General features: G+C 42.3%; 1 protein-coding gene across 1 annotated transcript in view; it reads left to right on the top strand.

Moving 5' to 3' along the window:
- The window catches only part of lypd6b (LY6/PLAUR domain containing 6B), a 41,282-nt gene extending 28,356 nt beyond the window's left edge, over window positions 1–12,926 (top strand). The window contains exons 2-5 of the mRNA XM_002935292.5: window positions 8,329–8,488; window positions 8,678–8,776; window positions 9,720–9,850; window positions 11,956–12,926. Coding sequence (XP_002935338.2) covers window positions 8,377–8,488; window positions 8,678–8,776; window positions 9,720–9,850; window positions 11,956–12,129 — 516 coding nt within the window. The 5' untranslated portion in view covers window positions 8,329–8,376 and the 3' untranslated portion in view covers window positions 12,130–12,926. The remainder of the gene's footprint in view (window positions 1–8,328; window positions 8,489–8,677; window positions 8,777–9,719; window positions 9,851–11,955) is intronic.
- The last annotated feature ends 9,948 nt before the right edge of the window (window positions 12,927–22,874 follow it).

Raw genomic sequence — 22,874 nt, 5'->3', positions numbered from 1 at the left:
ATAACAATGACATTTAAAATTAACTATAAAGCAATACTGACATGGGAAAACATGTTTTTTTTCAAAACCCATCAGTTAATAGAGCTTCTCCAGCAGAATCCTGCATTGTAATCTGTTTTTCACATAGGGGTTGGCCATATTCTTCATTTCCCAGGGTACCACAGCCATGTGACCTGTGCTCTCATAAACTTCAGTCACACTTTACTGCTGTGCTGCAACTTGGGGTGATATCCCCCCCCTCCCAGCAGCCAATCAGCAGAACAATGGGAAGGGATAGCAGCTCCCAGTAGGTATCAGAATAGCACTCAATAGTAAGAAATCCAAGTCCGGCTTGGGACTCCTCCAGTTACATGGGAGTAGGAGAAACAATAGGTTAGCTGAAAGCAGTTCTAATGTGTAGCGCTGGCTGAAAGCTCAGACTCAGGCACACTTTACTGCTGCGCTGCAAGTTGGAGTGATATCCCCTCCCCCTCACCCCAAGCAGCCGATCAGCAGAACAATGGGAAGGGAGCAAGATAGCAGCTCCCAGTAGGTATCAGAATAGCACTCAATAGTAAGAAATCCAAGTCCGGCTTGGGACTCCTCCAGTTACATGGGAGTAGGAGAAACAACAGGTTAGCTGAAAGCAGTTCTAATGTGTAGCGCTGGCTGAAAGCTCAGACTCAGGCACAATGCACTGAGATGGCGCCTACACACCAATATTACAGCTACAAATACATTTGTTGGTTCAAAAATAAAAATTTAAATGGCAGAAGGAATTATTTGCTATATAAACAGTGTAATTTAGTAATAAAAAGTATTCCATAAAAATCATGACATTATCCCTTTAAACCACTGGCAATATTTAATGGATGTATATTGGAATTACATGTATGTATGTATGTATGTATATCTTTATTTATAAAGTGCTACTTATGTACGCAGCGCTGTACAGTAGAATACATTAATACAAACAGGGGGTTATTAAGATAATAATAGATAAATACAAAGTATAACAATAAATACAAATCAATACAAGGTACATTTGCAATAAGTTAAGACTGTACAGTGCTGCGTACCCTTGTGGCGCTTTATAAATAAAGTTATACATACATACATACATAAGTTAAGAGTCACAGACACAGAAGGATGGAGGTCCCTGCCCCGTACATGTAAAGTATTTTTCCTTACTGTGAATGATGCTTTTTCCTTGGGAAAAATAAATAAAAAGACATTGTTTTGGGTGCAGATGTCCAAGCATTATTTTACCTGAAAGTGCCTCTTTTTAATAGTCTGGCAAAGACAATGGAAGAGAGAATAGGCCCTTATGCCCTCATAGTCTATTTTATAGTTCTATTCCTGTAATAAAGTTTAGTGCTTCCTGCAGATTTGTATGGAGCGACACACAGTAGCTGATTGTTCCCTGGCACCTGCTGGGATAGTTCCACACAGAGAGGCAACGCCTCTACCCAGATTGTAGGCTCTACCCAGAGTGTAGGCTCTACCCAGAGTGTAGGCTCTACCCAGATTGTAGGCTCTACCCAGAGTGTAGGCTCTACCCAGAGTGTAGGCTGTACCCAGAGTGTAGGCTGTACCCAGAGTGTAGGCTGTACCCAGAGTGTAGGCTGTACCCAGAGTGTAGGCTGTACCCAGAGTGTAGGCTCTACCCAGAGGAGTGTAGGCTCTACCCAGAGTGTAGGCTGTACCCAGATTGTAGGCTCTACCCAGAGTGTAGGCTGTACCCAGAGTGTAGGCTGTACCCAGAGGAGTGTAGGCTCTACCCAGAGGTGTGTAGGCTCTACTCAGAGGAGTGTAGGCTCTACCCAGAGGTGTGTAGGCTCTACCCAGAGGTGTGTAGGCTCTACCCAGAGGAGTGTAGGCTCTACTCAGAGGAGTGTAGGCTCTACCCAGAGTGTAGGCTCTACCCAGAGGAGTGTAGGCTCTACCCAGAGGAGTGTAGGCTCTACCCAGAGGAGTGTAGGCTCTACCCAGAGGAGTGTAGGCTCTACCCAGAGGTGTGTAGGCTCTACCCAGAGGAGTGTAGGCTCTACTCAGAGGAGTGTAGGCTCTACCCAGAGTGTAGGCTCTACCCAGAGGAGTGTAGGCTCTACCCAGAGGAGTGTAGGCTCTACCCAGAGGGGTGTAGGCTCTACCCAGAGGAGTGTAGGCTCTACCCAGAGGAGTGTAGGCTCTACCCAGAGGAGTGTAGGCTCTACCCAGAGGAGTGTAGGCTCTACCCAGAGGAGTGTAGGCTCTACCCAGAGGAGTGTAGGCTCTACCCAGAGGAGTGTAGGCTCTACTCAGAGGAGTGTAGGCTCTACCCAGAGGAGTGTAGGCTCTACCCAGAGGAGTGTAGGCTCTACTCAGAGGAGTGTAGGCTCTACCCAGAGGAGTGTAGGCTCTACCCAGAGTGTAGGTGGCCAAACTGGGCAATGATCCGCTTTTTTGGCGATCTTGTCAGACAGCTTAGGCATGTGGCATGGATCCCAAATCCTGCTGAGGAGCCTGGCATCATGAAATCATGGCACTTTTCAATTGAAATATGCTGGTGGAGTTTATAGGCGTTATAGAGGTCATTTATGAATGCAAGGGCGGTGTACACAGTGCCTTTTTGGATGCAAATTGCCATGTTTTTTACCCATAATGCAGAGTTTTCCCCCATAACTCTAGTGTAAGTGCAGCGCCTCTTCAAGTTGCAACAGCTGCCGTTATGCCTGGATGCAATTATGCCTGTGTTTTATGGCAAATAGGGTACATACACATATTTAAAGTAGGGGTTGCATATGATTTACTGGGCACAAATCTGGGGTGACTATTAACTACTCGGCTCCAAGGTTCCCTGGTGTCAATAAGCACAGTTGTAATTAACTCCTTATGCCCTATTTGGCAGAGCCTTATCACTTAAATCGACTAGAACACTAATACTGCAAATATTTGTGTGCTGATTATAGTGTGGAAAGTGCCAGTGCGCCATTAGGCTAAGGGCACACACAGGGTCGGACTGGGGGGTGCAGGGCCCTCCAGGGCTGCCACCCTAGGGGCTCCCACACCCCCAAAGGGGTCCCATTGTGGCCCTCATGCCCCCAAGTGACCCCCCGCTGCCCGCCCAACCCCCTTCCCCTGAGCGCTCATACAATATAGTTACTTTCAGGTGCACCGGGGGTGGTAGGACAGCAGCCGTCTGGAGTTATGAGTTTTTTCCCTGTGCCCCGCTGGTCCAGTCCGACCCTGGGCACACAAGAAAACACAGATGGGGAAAGCCAATGAGCTCCTATCCACTACACTGTGTCTCTGCACTGATGGGCATGGTGCCTGCCTAGGTACAAGCATGGTGCAGAAATGTGAAACTATACATTTTCTCACCAATATCTGTGTGTCTGTGGAGAGACACAGTGGAGAGGACAGGAGCACAATGGCAGAGAAAACACAGATGGAGGGAAGCCGAGGCTCTACCTTATGTGCCCTAAACCTCACATTATTCAGATGGATTGTATGGTTAAATTCAGTGTTGTTCAGCCATTAATCCTATCTCAGCATACAGTGCTCTTTGCTCCCCTAATCAGGCTCAGCATGAGATTTGCTTTATCACGCTGACAGATATCTGTTTTTGGCCTTGGGGCCTAGCAATTTACTTTTCGTCACACCCAGAAAGTGTAGATTTCTCTGTAATTCAAGAATCTCAAACAAATTGTGAGCAGGGTTTCTGTACATTACCCTTATGCATTGCTTATAAGCGTGAAGAGTTCTGTTGTGTAGTTCAACAATGCCCAGCCTGCTGCTGTTGTACTACTCCCGGCATCCCTCCTATGAGAAAAGCGGGTACGCCACTGTGTCTGGGTGCACAGTCCTATATTCCTGGAACGTAATACATAAACGCTCATTTATGAACACAAGTGAATTTGCAGTAAAATGAGTCAACGAGGTGGCCATATTGATACTGATTCAGCCCCACTACTGATGGGCCGGTGCTTGTTGATATACCTGAGCCCCACCCCTACAATGATGTTGGAAACGGGGGCGCAGGTATAATATATAAATAAGCAGTGAACCAGGTCAGGTTTATTTTGTATTAGGGCAGGTCAGGGGCAGCCGGTGTTGAAAAATATTTTGCCTTATAGAGTGATCCAAATGGGACACCTGTATAGCACCCCCAGCTGGCTAAAGATGGCAGTGCCATAGTGCGCCTTTCTTTATTTTAACAGTCTCTGCGTTGTTTGTACCCTTGGGTGCAGTTGTCAACTCGATGGTATTTTAGTGGGACAAATAGAAAATGTTTTTTGGGGGGGGGCATATAAACAATATAAAATTGACAGTATTGTTTCTCTAGAGAAGGTAGAAACCCTGCCTCTGGGGGAGTTTCCAGGTGCTTCCGCCAACCCACCTTCCATGGGGAATCATAGTGGGGCTGCCGTACACAATGGTCGTTGGTACAAACAAGCTCCCAGGTGGGACATTTGAGGAATGAATAGTCATATCCTTAACTCTGCCTTTGCCTTTAATATATTCTCTGCTGTTGAAATACTTTGATGTCCTGCTCGCTAGACCCTTTGTGGCCAACGGCTCCTTTCTTTCCCCCCTTTGTCAAGCTAATGTCCTCCCCTTCAATCTGAAGATAAGATATAAGCCACGCCAGGCTTCCTAATGGGTTATATTTCCACTCCGACAGATTCCAAGCAGTAGCGGCTACGCTTCACTTGCTCCTTTCATTGTCTTTTGTTCCGAGTGGGTGTTATCAAGATGGGAAATATTTTTCCCCTCCAAAAAAAATGCCTTTGACCCTACAGTCATCAGCAGAGACTGGACTATAAATCAGAGGAGGGCTAATTGCAGCCATGGGCCTCATTCTGCTTATAAGGCCTCAGCTCATTATCTAGAATGGAGAGGGATTGTTACCCAGCTGCCAATAAAACTTTCAGACAGGTGAGGTGAGAAGAAGACAAAAACACTATATAGGCAAATTTTTGATTTATTTGACTAAGGGCAGAGGCATATGGGGCGATTCTGAGTCATGGGGCCCCACATCCACAGTCCCTTCCCACAATTTTCCCCCTTAATCTCCTACGCCCTGGGGTGCAGCAGGGTTGATAGTGACACCGGGTGCTTCCGCAGTGAATGAGAACCAGAGTGCAGCTGCATGGGTCACATTGTCACTACAATCACACTTGTCGGAGGCAAATAATAAGCCTGTTTTATGAACCCATTTGCTTTATTACCTGGTTCGCTTCAGTCTAAAGTAGTTTAATTAATTTAGTAATTTAGTCTTATAAGGGGATGTTGCCAAACAATGAAGTTTATCCAAATTTTGCTGGCCATCTGACTCTGGCCATACGCGGGCAGCCGGGCAGATTTCCTTTAGACCAATTCAGCAGCCTATCTGCTCCGCCAATGGGCCTGCTCGACTGATATCTGGCCTTAACTTGGGCAGATCTCGATCAAGCAGGTTTGATTGGCTCGTTGATGAGTTCCTCAGTCCAACAGCCCATATGCAGGTATGGGATCCATTATCCGGAAACCCGTTATCGAGAAAGTTTAGAATTACGGGAAGGCCATCTCCCATAGACTCCATTATAAGCAAATTATTCTAGTTTTTAAAGATGATTTTCTTTTTCTCTGTAAATATAAAACAGTACCTGTACTTGATCCCAACTAAGATATAATTACCCCTTATTGGGGGCAGAACAGCCCTATTGGGTTTATTTAATGGTTAAATGATTCCCTTTTCTCTGTAATAATAAAACAGTACCTGTACTTGATCCCAACTAAGATATAATTACCCCTTATTGGGGGCAGAACAGCCCTATTGGGTTTATTTAATGGTTAAATGATTCCCTTTTCTCTGTAATAATAAAACATTACCTGTACTTGATCCCAACTAAGATATAATTACCCCTTATTGGGGGCAGAACAGCCCTATTGGGTTTATTTCATGGTTAAATGATTCCCTTTTCTCTGTAATAATAAAACAGTACCTGTACTTGATCCCAACTAAGATATAATTAATCCTTATTGGAGGCAAAACAATCCTATTGGGTTTATTAATGTTTAGTAGACTTAAGGTATGGAGATCCTCCACCAATGGGAGTAGCTTGGGAGTCCAATGGACACTTCAATAATCATTATGTGTGTCTAATAATGGCCCTTTATGTCACCTATAGATATGGATAATGCTTCTTTTATACCCAGTAAATAGCATAGTTCTGTTAAGGCAGATTCCCTTTGCGTTGGATCCCTGCCAGAGATTAATCCCGTTGAACATTTGCTTATATGTAATTGCTACTCTTATCTATCTATGGGTTTTCCTTTTAAAAAAACACCAGGAGACTTGACCAATGAAGCATGATGCCCACACACAAAAATGTTACATATTTAACCAGCCCTGTCCTGCTTCCCATAGAGACATAGAGGGAATTCATTACCTAAGGGAGATATGGCTGACTACAGTCAGAGACTCCCTTACTTAAACAGATACAAATATGGGCCAGGAGTTTTGTGCATGTGATTCTAATCTGCCCAATTTGCCCAAGTTTGCCAGACCCAAAAATGTTCCAAAACTGTTCTACTGGGAGACCTATACAGTCCCTAGCCTTGGGGCAGTACAGATTCCTGGTAATTCTGCATAAGAGCACAAAAAGCCTCAGGTCCTGGCCATTATTATCCCAGGTATTTACATAACTGGAAAAAATGTACTTAATCTCACGAAGGGAACACACATTAGTCCCCAAAGGTCAAATCAATTTTTGGAGTTTGTTTTTTTTTTCTAAAGCTGAAAAATGTTGTAATGTTGTCCTGTGCTGGGAACAATAGAGAGGAATGTTTTCCTTCAAGGCCCAGCTATAGAAAAGTGCAATATATGTGAAATAGGGTGTGGCTAATTAGTTAATGCATAGGACTGTGTAGGGTAATGCAGTAAGAATTGCAAAGTTTGCCCCAGGTCTAGTAGCCCATAGCAACCAGTCAGCAGGTAGCATGTACTGGTCACCTACATGAAACAAACATTTAACTGGTTACTGGTGGTTACTAGCCCTGGTACTTTTTGGCTTTTATTAAGCGTGTAAATGTACCATCACATGGGCAGACATTGACTGGTGACTTGTCTCTATTGGAGCTCCTGTTTGGTACCATATGGTCAAAATCTGATCAGGACTTGTAATCATAGTTTACAAAATGAAAAATGACTGCACGGGATCACATAGGGCTGAGAATGCTCTCAAATTGGCCCGCTCATATAATGCAGTCATTAGCCCAGTGATCCCCAACCAGTGGCTCGTCAGCAACATGTTGGGGATGGCCTCAAAGTAGGTGCCATTTTTAAAATTTCTGGCTTGGAGACAAGTTTTGGAATCCCAGAGATGCAGTTTTACTGCAAGCAGAGCCTCCTGCAGGCCAGCAGGCCAAATGGGGCTACCAAATAGCCAATCACAATCCTTATTTGGCATCCCCAAGAAACCTTTTTCATGTTTCTGTGGCTCACCAACACTTCTTACATCTCAATGGTTTGGGGGTCCCTACATTGGCCCAAGAACCAAACATTCATATCATCCTTTGAACTGGGTGGTCAGGTAAAGGGAGAAGATACTCATCTGGTGTCCTGGAAAAAAGCAGATCTTTCACTATTCAGTTAGTGGAACTTCATTTATATGCCTGGATTTTTTGAGTTTCTTTGGTTTCTAGAGTCAACCGCTCAGAGAGTGCAGACTAATTGTGTGTGGCTATATTGGTAGTTGTGCAGAAAAGGCATTTATCTGTCATTTCAAGTAGTTTGAGAAAGGTAATGGGATGAAGTGATGAGAGGAGAAAAGAGGCGAAGGTCAGAGGCAGAGTGTAGGTTGCGTGAGGGAGTGTATTTTGAGATCAGAGCTGAAATATAGGGAAGGGCTTCATTAGTAACGGCCTCATATGTGAGTGTTAGTAATTTGAACTTGATTCTAGAGGAGATTGGGAGCCAGTGAAGAGATAAGCATAGGGGACTGGCTGATGTAGAATGTGAGATAGATGAATTAGACTATCAGCAGCATTTTATAACAGATTGGAGTTGGGAAAGGTGATGTGTTAGGATGCTTGCAAGGAGTAAATTACAGAAGTCCAGATGGGAAATTATAAGAGACTGGATGAGTGTTTTAGTTGTGTCTAAACTGAGGCAAGGGCGTATTCGGGCAATGTAGCAAGAATTGGCAAGTGATTGGGTGTGTGTAAAAATTCCTAGCCAGCATGCCTATGTGGTTGATTAAAAGGTGATGTTATTGACTGTAAGTGAAACCTGAGGGACAGGAGAAGATGTTGGAGGAAATATAATGAATTTTGCTTTGGAAAGGTTCAGTTAATCAATATATTATCCCTTTCCTTCCATAGGTTTGACAACTGTTGAGTTCTCCTGCCCATGCGTGCCACTACCCAAGTATGCAGGCATCACAACTGCTTGTAGCGTGCTTCTTCCTGATCATCATGCTGCTCAGAAGCAGAACATTCGCCAAAAATGTCAACTACGACCACATCAGACATCGTTCAGATCGTAAGTAACCTTGTCCCCTCTTATCATAAAGAAAAACATATATCACATAATAATACGTTCAGTCAGTTGTTTGCACCAAGCACTGTAGATTCTGGGCAAAGCAGTGACCGCTCTCTATGTTAAACATTCAGCTTGATTTACTGACTTATGATTGGCCTCTGTTCCATAAATGTGTATATCTAATTCCAGCCACACCGTTCCCTAATAGCTTCAAGTGTTTTACCTGCGACAAAGCTAAAGATAATTACCTCTGCAACCGCTGGGCAGAAGACAAATGGTGCCCACAACGTAAGTATGAAATATATTCTCATAAACTGATCACTAAATAAATAACCTCAGAGTACAGGGTTATTTAGCCTTTAGTCTGACTGTTGTTCTTTTAGTGGGTGATTCTTAATTCACATGAATGGGGCAATGCTGATGATGAGTCTTATACACTTGTAATGATGTGTCTTGTGCACTTACCCGTTTCTAACATCTGCAGACTCACTGTGGAAGGCGATGAGCAATGTGTAATGTCTTTCCATGTCCTTATTAATAATAGAGATTGAGTTTACTGAGGTTGTTATACGTTATACAACTTTTATTATCAGTCCTGGTCGTCATAGAGTTAGCTTTGATTAACTTTCCTTCCACAGTGACCCTAAAAAGTCCAGGGGAAGTTTAAATAACAGCCCCATGATGGTTACAGTATTACCCCTGATCTCTCCTTCATTATTTACCTTTGATGCCCTCCCCATGTGACATTCATACCCAGCTCTGTAACTGTCAACACCTTGGAGCCGGAATTATTTCATTAAATTTCCTCCTCCTCCTCCTGATTCTTTTCTGATACCTAAATGATTCCTCCATCCTCTTGTGTCTTTGACTCTTAACTTGTTGCAACTGTACCTTGTATTTATCTGTATTTATGTTTATACTTTGTATTTATCTATTATTATCTTAATAACCCCCTGTTTGTATTAATGTATTCTACTGTACAGCGCTGCGTACATAAGTAGCACTTTATAAATAAAGATATACATACATACATACATACATACAATAAATATGGAGAATACAGTAATTTACCCCTGTGACCCGGGTTTATGCTCAAAACTAGTGAATCTACCCCATTTTTTTCCATTCCATGCAATTTCATTTCATCCATTGGAGTCATTTTGTTCATGGCAAAACCTGGTGAAAAATTTATCTCACTATACAGAACCTTGTTGTTGTTTTTTTTTTGTAGACACTCATTTCTGCAAGACGGTGCACCACTTTAATACCCAGGGAAAGAGCACATCCGTCACTAAAAAATGTGCCACGAGGGAAGAATGCCACGCTGTAGGGTGTCACCATCGCTTGGATTCAGGACACATGGTAAGAAACTTTCTATAGGGTTTTTAAATGCACATTTATCAAAGCGTCAACTCTCACTTTCACCCACTGACATATATGCCTCCTATAGAAATCAAATGAACGTGGTGGAACTATGATAGACTATGGACGCCCTTTAGCATCTGTTATGAAGGCCTGGTCCATGTCAAGCTCTAAGATATATTGTAGCTCAGGCCTGGCAATTAGATTCAGCCAGAGGGGCTGCTGTAAGATGCCATAGACAAGTCTCTATTTATTAGGCTGATGCCACACGTGGCGTTTTTACGCGGCGTTTTTTCTCAGCCTAAAAACGCTGCACAAGCCACACATGGCATTTTTCAGCCTAGTACTGGTGACGTAAGCAAATCCTGTTGCCATGGTGCTAATAGTGCGAAATAACAAAAAACGCCGCGTATTTCCGCTAGGTCTGGCAGCTGCCTTTGCGTATCCATAGGAATAGCTTGCTTTGCAAGTACTGGCGTATTTCAGCCAACGCTTGATAAATCCGTGCTTAGGCGTTTTCTAGCGTATTTCCGCATTGTGTGGTTTGCTTCGCGTCTTTTCAAGCTATTTCTATGGATGATGATATCAGGCGTTTTTCAGCCGCCGAGAGAATTAGAAAATACGCAGCGTAAAAACGCCACGTGTGGCATCAGCCTTAGGCTGGTGGGGGGCTGTTTGGGCCTCTGTGTACTTGGAATGCCAGGGCAATTAGCAGATAAAGAATGTACTGCGCACACAGTTAGCTACACCCTCCTAGTAAACTCCAGTTATAAATAGAATATATTTATCTCTTTAAAAACTATTAATTAATTTTGTTGTCACCGACTGTACATATTATTCAGGAAGAAAGACAAAGGGTGGCCAGTAAGATAAACACTACTGTGTGCCGGTTATATTTATAGTCCACTACCTGCGTATTATTAATTGGTTAAAGGCGTTTGAGGTTTGTCAGTCGGCTCGAGTAACTGACTGTTGAGACTGATTGCCACATCACAAATGTCATCAAGGTACTTGAGATTAAGTGGCCCCTGTTTACTTTCCCTTTTATTTTGACAGCCATTCATTCATGTTCTTGTCATTTTGACCTCCATCTGCGGCATATTTGTAAATGTGAAGTTGAGTAGCTGAAATACAGTAGCGTATTCTCCTAGTAAGGCCTGAGATGTTAGACGTTAGCTTCGTCCTAGTCATTTGCCAAGGTCCCTCGGGGGACTCTGCAGTTTGTTTTACCTCTGTGATTGTTGGCTCCTGTGTTATCCAGAAGTCACTGCTAATGTCCATGGTAGTCATATAGAAAAATGGTCTTTTCAAACTGCTTCTCAACCAATGATAGTTAGATAGCTAAGCTGGAATCAGCTGCCTGACCATATCTGGCCCACTTTAAGAAGACGTAAAGGCTCAGGATCCATTGATTTCTACAGCAACTTACTGAGACATTAGGCTTCTGTATCTTTGCAACACAGCTTAGAATTTTAAGAGTAAAGTCCCACGGAGAACCATGGTGACTAATCTGTCCAAAATGCCTTTCCGCCGGCAATGAAGGGCCTTTGCATCGCTTCAGTTTTCCACAAAGTTGCCTGCAGAAGAAACTTTGCGCCACTTTGGAAAGCCGAAGCGATGCATAAGCCTTGCCACCGGTGATTCCCTTTGTTGCCGGTGGAAAGGCATTTCGGAGAGATTAGCCGTCCATGGTAGGAGAGATCTATCGTGGGCGACTAATATTTCCGTGGGACATTAGCCTAAACCAGGGATCCCCAAGCTTTTATACCCGTGAGCCACATTCAAATGGAAAAAATGTTGGGGAGCAACACAAGCATGAAAAAAAGGTTCATGGGGGTGACAATAAGAGCTATAATTGGCTACTTAGCCCCTATATAGACTGGCAGCCTACAGAAGGCTCTGTTTGGCATTATACTTGGTTTTTATGCAACAAAAACTTGCCTCCTTATCAGAAATTCAATAATAGGCACCTGCTTCAAGGCCACTGGGAGCAACATCCAAGGGGTTGGTGAGCAACATGGTTGGGGAACACTGCCCTAAACCATCAAAGATATTGGCAAGGAAACACATTTCCACCCCCTAACTAACATTGTATTTACCCATAGGAATGTGTGTCCTGCTGTGATGGGATGATCTGCAACGTGGAGGTTCCAACGAATCACACAAACGCTGTGTTTAGCGTCATGAAGTCATATAGGAAATCTGATGCCTGTAGAACTGCCTCTTACTCCATCACAATAGCTTCAGCCCTATTATTGCTCCTTCAACTTCAGCCATGAAGCATATATGGATATTCATGGGGATTGAGTAGACTTTATGAAACCCTGCTTTCTGTGAATTTATATACTTGAAGAGTGACATAGCCAAGGAAGAAGCAGCAAAGTTGGAAGTTGGTCTGTGCAAGTGGATCAAATGACTATGGCTGGAAATAGTGGCCCACTCCTACAACTGCAATGCAATTTAAGACCAATTTGACTTTAATAAGGTGGAAGAAACAGCTTCTGAATTAATGGGATGAAAGAAAAACGAATCGCCTGTATGAATGTACAGCAGCACAAACACACTAATTAGTACGTTAAACCCATTATGGATAAACCAGTAATGTATTTAGAAACAAATACAGACTTTGCAGACTTTTCCTGGTGGGTTAAAGAAGGAAATAGGAGATTCTTCATTGGAAAATTCATTGAAAATGACTGGCTGTTGAGCAAGAATAAGACCACCCCAGTTGGCTGTGGCCATGGTAGCCCCTAGTAATAAGGCTACTTGTATGATTGAAGATTTATAGTTAAATATAAACCCTAATTATGCACTTAGGGGGAACACTGGAAATTGCTGTGTTTTTTACTAACAAAGATTGTATCGATGCAGAACCTTAAAGGGGAGATATACCTTACATGGCAATGTTTCTGCCAACTGATGCAAAAGGATTCTCCAGTGTAAATACTGGCTGCTTTATTCACATTTGACTCTGTTCTTAGTTGCATACAAATGTCACCATCATTTTAGAGAAGGTGTACTTTACCTTTAATAAAGGTTTAGTGTAATATTTTGTTTTACACTATACTAAGTGAAATCAACCTGACTTGTTTTTTTCCTAAAATATAGAGAAGAATGTACCCCGTGCAGTAAATCATATAGGGAATAATGTATGTGGTATTGTAAATAATTTAGGGAATAATTATCACAAGTATCGCTCATGTATTATAAGGGATAATTTACCCCTACTGTGAATTATAAGGATATTAGCAGTCACTGAGCGGTTCTGTGCCCATATAAAGGCACAAGGCTGCAGGCTGAGTTATACAGGGAACTCTGAGTATCACTCATGTATTATAAGGGATAATGTACCCCCTACTGTAAATGATAAGGATATTAGCAGTCACTGAGGGGTTCTGTGCCCATATAAAGGCACAAGGCTGCAGGCTGAGTTATACAGGGAACTCTGAGTATCACTCATGTATTATAAGGGATAATGTACCCCCTACTGTAAATGATAAGGATATTAGAAGTCACTGAGGGGTTCTGTGCCCATATAAAGGCACAAGGCTGCAGGCTGAGTTATACAGGGAACTCTGAGTATCACTCATGTATTATAAGGGATAATGTACCCCCTACTGTAAATGATAAGGATATTAGAAGTCACTGAGGGGTTCTGTGCCCATATAAAGGCACAAGGCTGCAGGCTGAGTTATACAGGGAACTCTGAGTATCACTCATGTATTATAAGGGATAATGTACCCCCTACTGTAAATGATAAGGATATTAGAAGTCACTGAGGGGTTCTGTGCCCATATAAAGGCACAAGGCTGCAGGCTGAGTTATACAGGGAACTCTGAGTATCACTCATGTATTATAAGGGATAATGTACCCCCTACTGTAAATGATAAGGATATTAGAAGTCACTGAGGGGTTCTGTGCCCATATAAAGGCACAAGGCTGCAGGCTGAGTTATACAGGGAACTCTGAGTATCACTCATGTATTATAAGGGATAATGTCCCCCTACTGTAAATGATAAGGATATTAGCAGTCACTGAGGGGTTCTGTGCCCATATAAAGGCACAAGGCTGCAGGCTGAGTTATACAGGGAACTCTGAGTATCACTCATGTATTATAAGGGATAATGTACCCCCTACTGTAAATGATAAGGATATTAGAAGTCACTGAGGGGTTCTGTGCCCATATAAAGGCACAAGACTGCAGGCTGAGTTATACAGGGAACTCTGAGTATCACTCATGTATTATAAGGGATAATGTACCCCCTACTGTAAATGATAAGGATATTAGAAGTCACTGAGGGGTTCTGTGCCCATATAAAGGCACAAGACTGCAGGCTGAGTTAGTATCACAATTTCTTGACACATATTTCAGTGATTTACATGACAAGTAACTTCATGTGTTAATAATAACCAATTACATTACAAATATAAGGATGTATTCAACTGTTTATTGATATCTTTTGTATAGGATATAAAGGATAATGTGCCACCTATAATAAAATACAGTATACGGTTATTAGGAGTCACTGAACTGCATTGGGTATATAAAATATTGTGAAACCTCTGGAACCTTGGAATTCCATCACCTGGGCTGCAGCATTGTACCTTTATATGATCAAGAAACTCCTTGGGGATTCAGTGGGTACATTATTACCTACATATTTTACAGGTTATTTATGGCTTTTGTATAGCCTAGGTTTGGCCTCCCATGGTAAATAATGGGTTTTACCCCCCTCGAGTACAGAATTTCATCAAAATTTCTGAAAAATGAACGGTGACTTTTATAGATCATTGCTATGGTTAGATTTTCAGCGAAACCGGATTGTTGAGGCTCCTTTGGCAGCAATCAGCCCCAATTATGTCCGTTTGTGCGACAATCACTCCCCTTTTTTTGATGCCAGTCAATCTTATAGATTGATTCTATGTGTCTGATTCTATTTTGTGACCTTTGTTGTGCCTTAATGTATGTAAAATGAGATGCACTCAGATTTAATTGTATTTTTACACAAACGTTACATTTTTTAGTTATACAATATTTTTTTACCATGTTAGATTTTTTTTAAATCATGTCTTTCTTTTTATTTGTAATGTATTTATGATAAATAAACCCTGAACATAAGCTTGTATGTACTTTATTGGATTAACGTACAGTTCATAAAGTCCAGTGTGCATTTATTTTAGATTTTATTTGATTATCAGTTGGAATTGCAAACCAATCCAATCAGGGATCAATTGCACCACACATGGATAATAGTAAGCGGAAGTAATATTTTTTCTAATAAGAGCACACGGCCTTGTTTTCATGTACAACATTATAATATCTATCTATATATCTATCTATATATGTGTATATGTAGTATTATGATACCAGTGCTTTGTGATTTTACACCATTTTTTCTAGTCCCCCAAAAAATGGAAAATGTATAAACAGACACACAATCACAGCATTTTAGGTTAAGAACATAGCATTTTTTTTTATTATCAAGGCCCTGGGCAAAGACATTACCTATTCCCACCTGCTTTAAGATGGAACCAATACTATTTTTATCTGTCCCAGGCTTTAACTCCATGTTCTTATTGGTTGGTGCTGAAGAAGTTAGTAAATAGCTAATCAATAGTGATAGGTTTTGCAATAGAATAATGACAGTCTAAATAAAGTGCTACTAATCAGCTGATTCCAAGATACCTCTGAAACTCCCAGGTACCCGTCAAGTAGAGATTCCAAATCTAGAACCTTTCTCTTCTCAGCTGTTTTCATAGGAACTGGTTGCCCATCCTTAACAAATGGGCCTGGGCTGCCTTCTTCCCATCTTGTTAGGAGTTCAGATATAGCCGGGATTTGGAGCTGGGACGTTCTGATTACTGATTGCCCTTCCTTAACAAATGGGCCTGGGCTGCCTTCTTCCCATCTTGTTAGGAGTTCAAATGTAGCTCAGATTTGGAGCTGGGACGTTCTGATTAATGGTGGCCCTTCCCTAACAAATGGACCTGGGCTGCCCTCTTTCCATCTTGTTAGGAGTTCAGACATAGCCGGGATTTGTAGCTGGGACGTTCTGATTACTGGTTGCCCTTCCTTAGGGCTCTGGTACACTGGGAGATTAGTCGCCCCCAACAAATCTCCCTTGAGATTAGTCACCCGCAACAAGGGAGATTTGTTGCGGGCGACTAATCTCCCCATGTACCAGAGCCCTTAACAAGGAGTTCAAATGTAGCTGTGATTGGAGCTGGGGTCTCCTGATTACTGGTTGCCCTTCCCTAACAAATGGGCCTGGGCTGCCTTCTTTCCATCTTGTTAGGAGTTCAAACATAGCCGAGACTTGGAGCCGGGACCTCCTGATTACTGGTTGCCCATCCCTAACAAATGGGCCTGGGCTGCCTTCTTTCCATCTTGTTAGGAGTTCAAACATAGCTGAGATTTGTAGCTGGGATCTCTTGATTACTGGTTGCCCTTCCCTAACAAATGGGCCATGAAGATAGCAGTTTAAATGTAGCCCTGAGCCAAAACCACAAAAGCAAAAACGTTGTCTGGCCCCCTTCCTTCCCATCCTCACCTTAAGCCCTTGATAACCCTCCCCTTTCACACCTGTTCTGAGCAAGGAAGAGTAGAGGTGGGGCAGTTTACTGGAGCATTCAGTGCCCCCTCCCGCTGACAGTCAGTAACATTTAGTTACCAAGAACAATAAGCCTTATGGGCCTCCATTATATGAATTGCAGCCTTCTGTTACATTGCCAATAATCTGCAGCCATGGGCATAAGTATAGAGGAAGCAGACCCTGGCACTACTGGGGGGGCAAGGTACAGGGAAGCATTTCAAACCTTTAGGGGGCCCAAAAAGAATTTTGTTGAGTGAACAAGTTACTGTTACTTTCACAAGTAAGTACTACATATTTTATAACCCACAAACGTACTAGTTTCCACCACAAACACGCAAATTTCACACAACATACACACAGCAACACAAAACTCACCTAACACTGCTTTTCCTATCGCTTCCCTTTCATAATCCATGCAAAGAATTTTGTGATATTGCCTCTGAAACCATCGAAGGGCGTGATGCAACGTGTGAAATTTCATCTTTTGTTGCCTACTGGGAATTCATAGGCTGACATAAAGGCTCTTTGGACAGGTTGGGAACTGCTGGGGCATGTGCGCTGGAAAAGTCCCTGTGAGCTGTGAGCGAATGCAGGAATGGATCATGCTGGTAACATAGGAAAACAATGCATTTAGACAACACAGGCTGCCATTTTGTTTCCGAGCAGTTGGATGGAAAATGGAGAAGGGAATGTTATGGCTAAGTCTGGGATGCATAAGGTGGAAAGGGCACATACCTGCACCAAACCATTTCCTTCTGCGTGAATGAGCGTCATTAACCTTGTGCTCCATGCTTTCCCCATTGTGCATTATGTGGACTCACTAATAAGCACTAATAAGCACCTGACAAATAATATGTCCATAGCACTGCACCGCCCACAGAATTAGAAGAACATTATCCCTACCTGAGGGTGTTCAGTGTTAAGAATTGTCCAGTCAGGGCCATTGTTGTCCAATGTACCTTTTTGTTTTTGGACTGAAGTAGTATTTAATGGGAAAGAGACTTGGCACTGGGGATTTGTGACAAGGCGCAATCAACATGTCCTTTCTAAATGACATCACAATTTGACTAATTATATATCTGCAAGGGCAGGGACTGATGCTCAAAAGGGTAATGCACAGTTGCTTTCATGGTGGGATTTACAGCATTTTATACATTTTTTTTACCTTTAGATTAGGTTTCAGTTAGTAATGCTGTAGGCAGGTTCTTTAGGTAGTATTTTAGAGGCAACTACAGTGGCCATTTTAATATGCTATGTTGGCGATCCCTGGCCTATGCCTCCTTCCAGGGCAACTGCAGTTAAATGCATGAACGAAAAAGCTAAGGCCCCATGTGTCCTTGGCCTTAAGGACAGCCTTGTTGCCAGACACTATTGGCATTACTGGGATATCTGGGCCCATTGGAAAACTCAACCCCAAGGGCTGACCACCATGGTTGCACTTTGTCTGGCCACCACTTTCTCATGTCATTGCCTTCTGGTGAGTTCAGGGTGATACAGCACACCAGGATTTCTCCTGGTGTCCCAATGGGCTAGTCTGTCCCTGACAGTTGGTGAGTAGGGTTGCCACCTTTTTAATATAAATTTACTGGCCAGCAGGGGGGGTGGAAACAAAAGGGACGGGCTGTGATGTAAAGGGGGCATGATGGTGACAAAAGGATTGGGATCTGATGTTACAGACATTTGGAGAATCGGGGAAGGAGAAGAAGGAAGAGGAAAGGTAAGCTTGGGGCGGGTTCTGGGCAGATTGAGGGTTAAGGGGGCAGGCCAGGGGCTGAACTTCAGGAGATTACAGATTTACTGCCAGCTATATTGCCGGTAAATTTGTAATACTTTTAGAATGTAAGCTCTTGCGAGCAGGGCCCTCCCCCTAGTGTCTCCGATCCTCATCCAATGTAACTGCAAACCATTTTTGTGAATTGTTTATATGTACATGTTAACCGTTCTGTCTTTTGTACCCCTCTATTCTGTAAAGCGCTGCGTAAATTGATGGCGCTATATAAATAATAATAATACTGGCCCCAGTCTTGGCAGGTGTTGTACCGGCTAGGCTGGCAAAATGCTGGCAACCCTATTGGTGAGCCAAGAACTGGAAAGCAGTTTAAATATAGTAAAACAATAATTGCTATACCCATGTCTGAAAGATGCTCAGTTTGTTGCAGGAAAACATCATAGTCCTACCTGAAAGCCAAAATCTGATTGGTCACCTTTAAGAGTTTTTTTTTAACTTATCTATTTAAGCTTTCAAACCACTTATTCTTATTCAGCATCTTATTAAACTACTGATGTTAAAAATGTAAAAAACTAAAAAAAAAAAATACTTTTAAGTTTTTAATTCCCCTATAAATGATTCCAGTATATGAAAGTGGCTGATACAGTATGGGAGCTGGCTCACAGTAAGTAACTGGTGTGTTGGAAGGGCGCCAGACCCCAGAGCGCATTATTAGCACTTGAGATGGCCCTTATCCAGACTCTTGTAGATTTATCTATTTCCTGCTAAGCACACAACCTTCTAACACCATGTCTGAACTATAATATATCTGGATTAAGTGTGGATTTATGCTACTTAGAGATAACATCCGTGGAATGTGAACCACGCATGAAGGTTGACAAGACAATATTGAATTTGTGCGTAAATTTACATTTATTCTGAGAGCACAAAAACCTGTTTGCACGTCATCTTTGGTCTTACGTGTCTGGAACAGGGTAACAAGGGAGAAACCAGTAGTATGTTTATTAACTTGGCCCCTCTATTGATATTTGCTGATAAGGTTGATGGCATGCAAGGAATTTTAGAACAGCAATTTTTCTACAGTTATTGTCCAATTTGGCTATCCAAGGGGATCCACAAGAATAGCCCACATAGCTTAAAGAAATCAGTGTCCCCTTTGAAGTATAGCTCTAAGAATACTAAAAGAATACCATAAGAATATCGTATTTGTCTGCCTAATCAGTAGGGTAAGATGATCAAGCAGGATCAAACACCCAACACTTCATGGCTCTCATTGGCAAAGGGCTTCCTTACTGACCTGTGAAGTCCAGCATTTGGCCACGGCCCTTTTACCTTATAACAAGGTTACAGTTATATGAAAACATCAGGCCTGAGTTCCAAAATGATCTAGTGCAGGGCTTCCCAACCTTTTCTACCCGTGAGCAACATTTAAATATAAAATAAAAAAGTCCCTCAGGGGTGACTAATAAAGGCTGTGATTGGTTATTTAGTAGCCCAATGTGAACTAGCAGACTACATGAGAATCTGTTTGGCTGTATCCATGGTCTTTATGCCTCCAAGTCAGACATGGATTGAGGCCACTGGGAGCAACATCCAAGGGGTTGGTGAGAAACATGTTGCTCACGAGCCACTGGTTGGGGACCACAGATCTAGGGCAAAACTGATCTAGACCCTAACTAACCAATAGGTTGAGCTTGAGCCTTGAGGAAAGCAAATAAGTATTCTCCCAAAATCTCACTCTGACTGGCCCTTAGAATATGCATCCAAACTGCAGTTGGGAGCCACTTCTCTAAAGGGCACATGATCTCTGGCTCAAACACTAAATCAAGTGTCTCTAAACTGATCTGGGGTATCCACCCTGTTATGCTGTGTGGTGTTTACCCCTAAATAGTACTGGGGTTCACTGAAAACCAGTGTCTGGCCCATTGGGATACCAGGAATAAAGGTCAGTGGGCCCTCCTGCTTCTAACCACTTGGCCTATTTCATGGTCATTCCCAATTTCTCTATAGAAACAAAGAGACTAAATAGATAGAATAAAAGATTATTGTATGTAAAGATAAAAGAAAAATAAAGAGTTTGAGTGAGGTGTGGAGGAAACATAGCTGGAGAGTGGACCCACAAGCGAAGGTTTTTTGGGGGGCCCATGGCATCCCAGTCTGACACTGCTGGGAACTTCCAAAGCTTAATAACGCCATTGGATTTATCACATATATAACTATAGGGCATATAGTATGCAATAGCTGTTATCCCAGAGACTCACAATATAGACTATGCCCCAATCCAATCAGTTATTGTACATGGCACGCATTGGCCCAAGAGTTCCTAAGATAACAAAGATCAAGGATGTGGACAGACTCACCAGAGGAAAGAACTGGTATTCTACTAAAATAATGCTCTTTTTTTATAGGAATACTCAATATTAAAGTATTATAATTCCCTAAAACTTAAAATGTTAAAATATTACAACTGGTGTGATGTTAATATGTTAAAACTAAGGTACAGACATTTATACACTGAGTTGTCTTTTAGAGGGTCAAAATAAGGCTGGGATAGAAGTATAGTAGGGTAAAATGGTGACAGCAACTCCTCATCTGCAGATTTTAGGTGAATTTTTACCACTACTCTAACTTTTCCATAGGCTTCTAGGAAGCATTCTCCAAATCTAAAGGTGGCCATACACGGACCGATTTTTTACTTACAAACGACCGATTCCCGAACAATCCGATGCTATCGTTAAGTTATCGTATAGTTGGTGGTGTACGAACGATCGTCGGCCCACTAAACGAGCCGACATTATCGTCCCCAAAATCGATCGGCCAGGTTTAAAAATTTTGGTCGTTTAACGATAAAATCTGCCAGTTGGTGTGAGTGTCAGACATTTGTCTTTCAACGATTGTTCTCTGCGCATGTCACGATTGCCAGCAGCGGAAGTCAACGACATTCGATCGTACGTAGATGTACGATCGTACGTATTTTACGATAATGATGCGACGAAATCTTTCCCGAATTATCGTTGCCCGTGGATGGCATATCGTATGGGAACCCAATCGCCATACGATCGTTTGTCGATATAATCGTTCATCGCACAACGAGCGAAATCGCCTCGTGTATGGCCACCTTAACCCTCACTGGCCTTCAGGCTGGGCAGTTTGGGAACTATTGTTCTAGGGCTAATGGAACAAGGGGCTGTTTATCTGATTGCGTAGAAAAAGCCAATTCAGGCACGTAATCTATAGCTCAAGTGCCGATCGCACACAAATATTGGCCAACCTGCAGCACTTAAGCTTGGGAACAACTGTTTTCAGTAATCATTTATGGCCACAAGTGCAGTGTGCAAGGTTCAATTATAGACACAATTCGCCGTGTTTTTTACCCACTCAGGGTTTATTCCCATAATTTCAGTTTAAGTGCAACCACAAGGTGGCGGTGCGGCTGCTGAAGTTCCCCTGCATCAACATGCACACTTGCTCAGTATTTTTGGAATGAATGAATGTGCCCTCAGCACAACTATGCGGAAGTGCAAGAAGCAGCTTTAGACCCAAGACACAAGTTAATGAATGGCATTTTTTTGCACTACCACAACTGTACTTAGCAGATGTAAACAACCCCTGACCTTTGGCTCCAGAGCTATTTACAGATGTTGGGCAACCTACAGCTCTTTCCATATAATTGGATCTGAAGCAATCCAAGGTTGTGCCTAATTCATTGGCCATATTTGTTAAAGTCCACTTGCTTGGCAAGGTCGCCAAACGAGCAGATCTGCCCACCTATATCGGACTAATTCGATCGTTAATTACAAGAAGGGGTATAGGAGCCGTCGGACCAAGGACCACATCAATGAGCTGATCCATTGGGAATGGGATCTGCCCATGTGTGGCCCCTTTATGCTGGCCATAAACATTCAGATGAACATTTGGGTATTTTCATACATTTTAATCGTATGAAACTTTCTTGGCCAGTGTATAGCCAGCTTAGTAATGACTATGTGATCCACTAAAGGTAGTACTGTCTCTCCACAAACTGTTCCTGTCCTGGAATTGTAACCCATTGGATTATTCATGTATATTACTGTAGGGCAAAGAACTTGCAAGGCTATTATCCCAGAAACTCAGAATTTAGAAAATGCCCCTATTGTAGAAAATACAGATACAATCAGTCATTGTACATGCACGCAACAGCCTAAGTGCTTTTAAGATAACACAGACCCAGGATGTAGAAAATCTGGGTGGTCTCGCCATAGGAGGGATCTGGCATTCTGCTGAAATAACACCACTTATTTTATTTATATTATAAAAATACATGATGCAAATATCTTATCATTGATATTAAAGGTATAGCTCTCTATACCCTTAGTTGGATATGAAAATAGTGGAAATTATAGAAGGGAAGGATGGTGACAATAACTTAATAATAATTTTCCCAACCTGCAGACTTCATATGATATTGAAGAGTTGCAATTGATATTCTTATAAATGGGGATTAGTGATGTCATCAGTTATAAGTGGTGCTTAATGATGTCATTTGTGTCACATAACTCATTGAACTTGTGTATTATAAAAATAGTATAATCCCCTGTTGTGAAACATAAGGATATTAGAAGTCACTTTGGAGTTCTATGACCTGTATAAAACATTATTCCCTACATAAACAGTGCTGGCTTACTTTTGTCAGCAGTTACTCATGGTGCCGAGTGATGTAACT

Source organism: Xenopus tropicalis, chromosome 9, assembly GCF_000004195.4.
Source record: "Xenopus tropicalis strain Nigerian chromosome 9, UCB_Xtro_10.0, whole genome shotgun sequence".
Classification (NCBI taxonomy): Eukaryota; Metazoa; Chordata; class Amphibia; order Anura; family Pipidae; genus Xenopus; species Xenopus tropicalis.
Note: the sequence above shows the minus strand (reverse complement) of the source record. Positions and strands in the feature narration are given on the sequence as shown.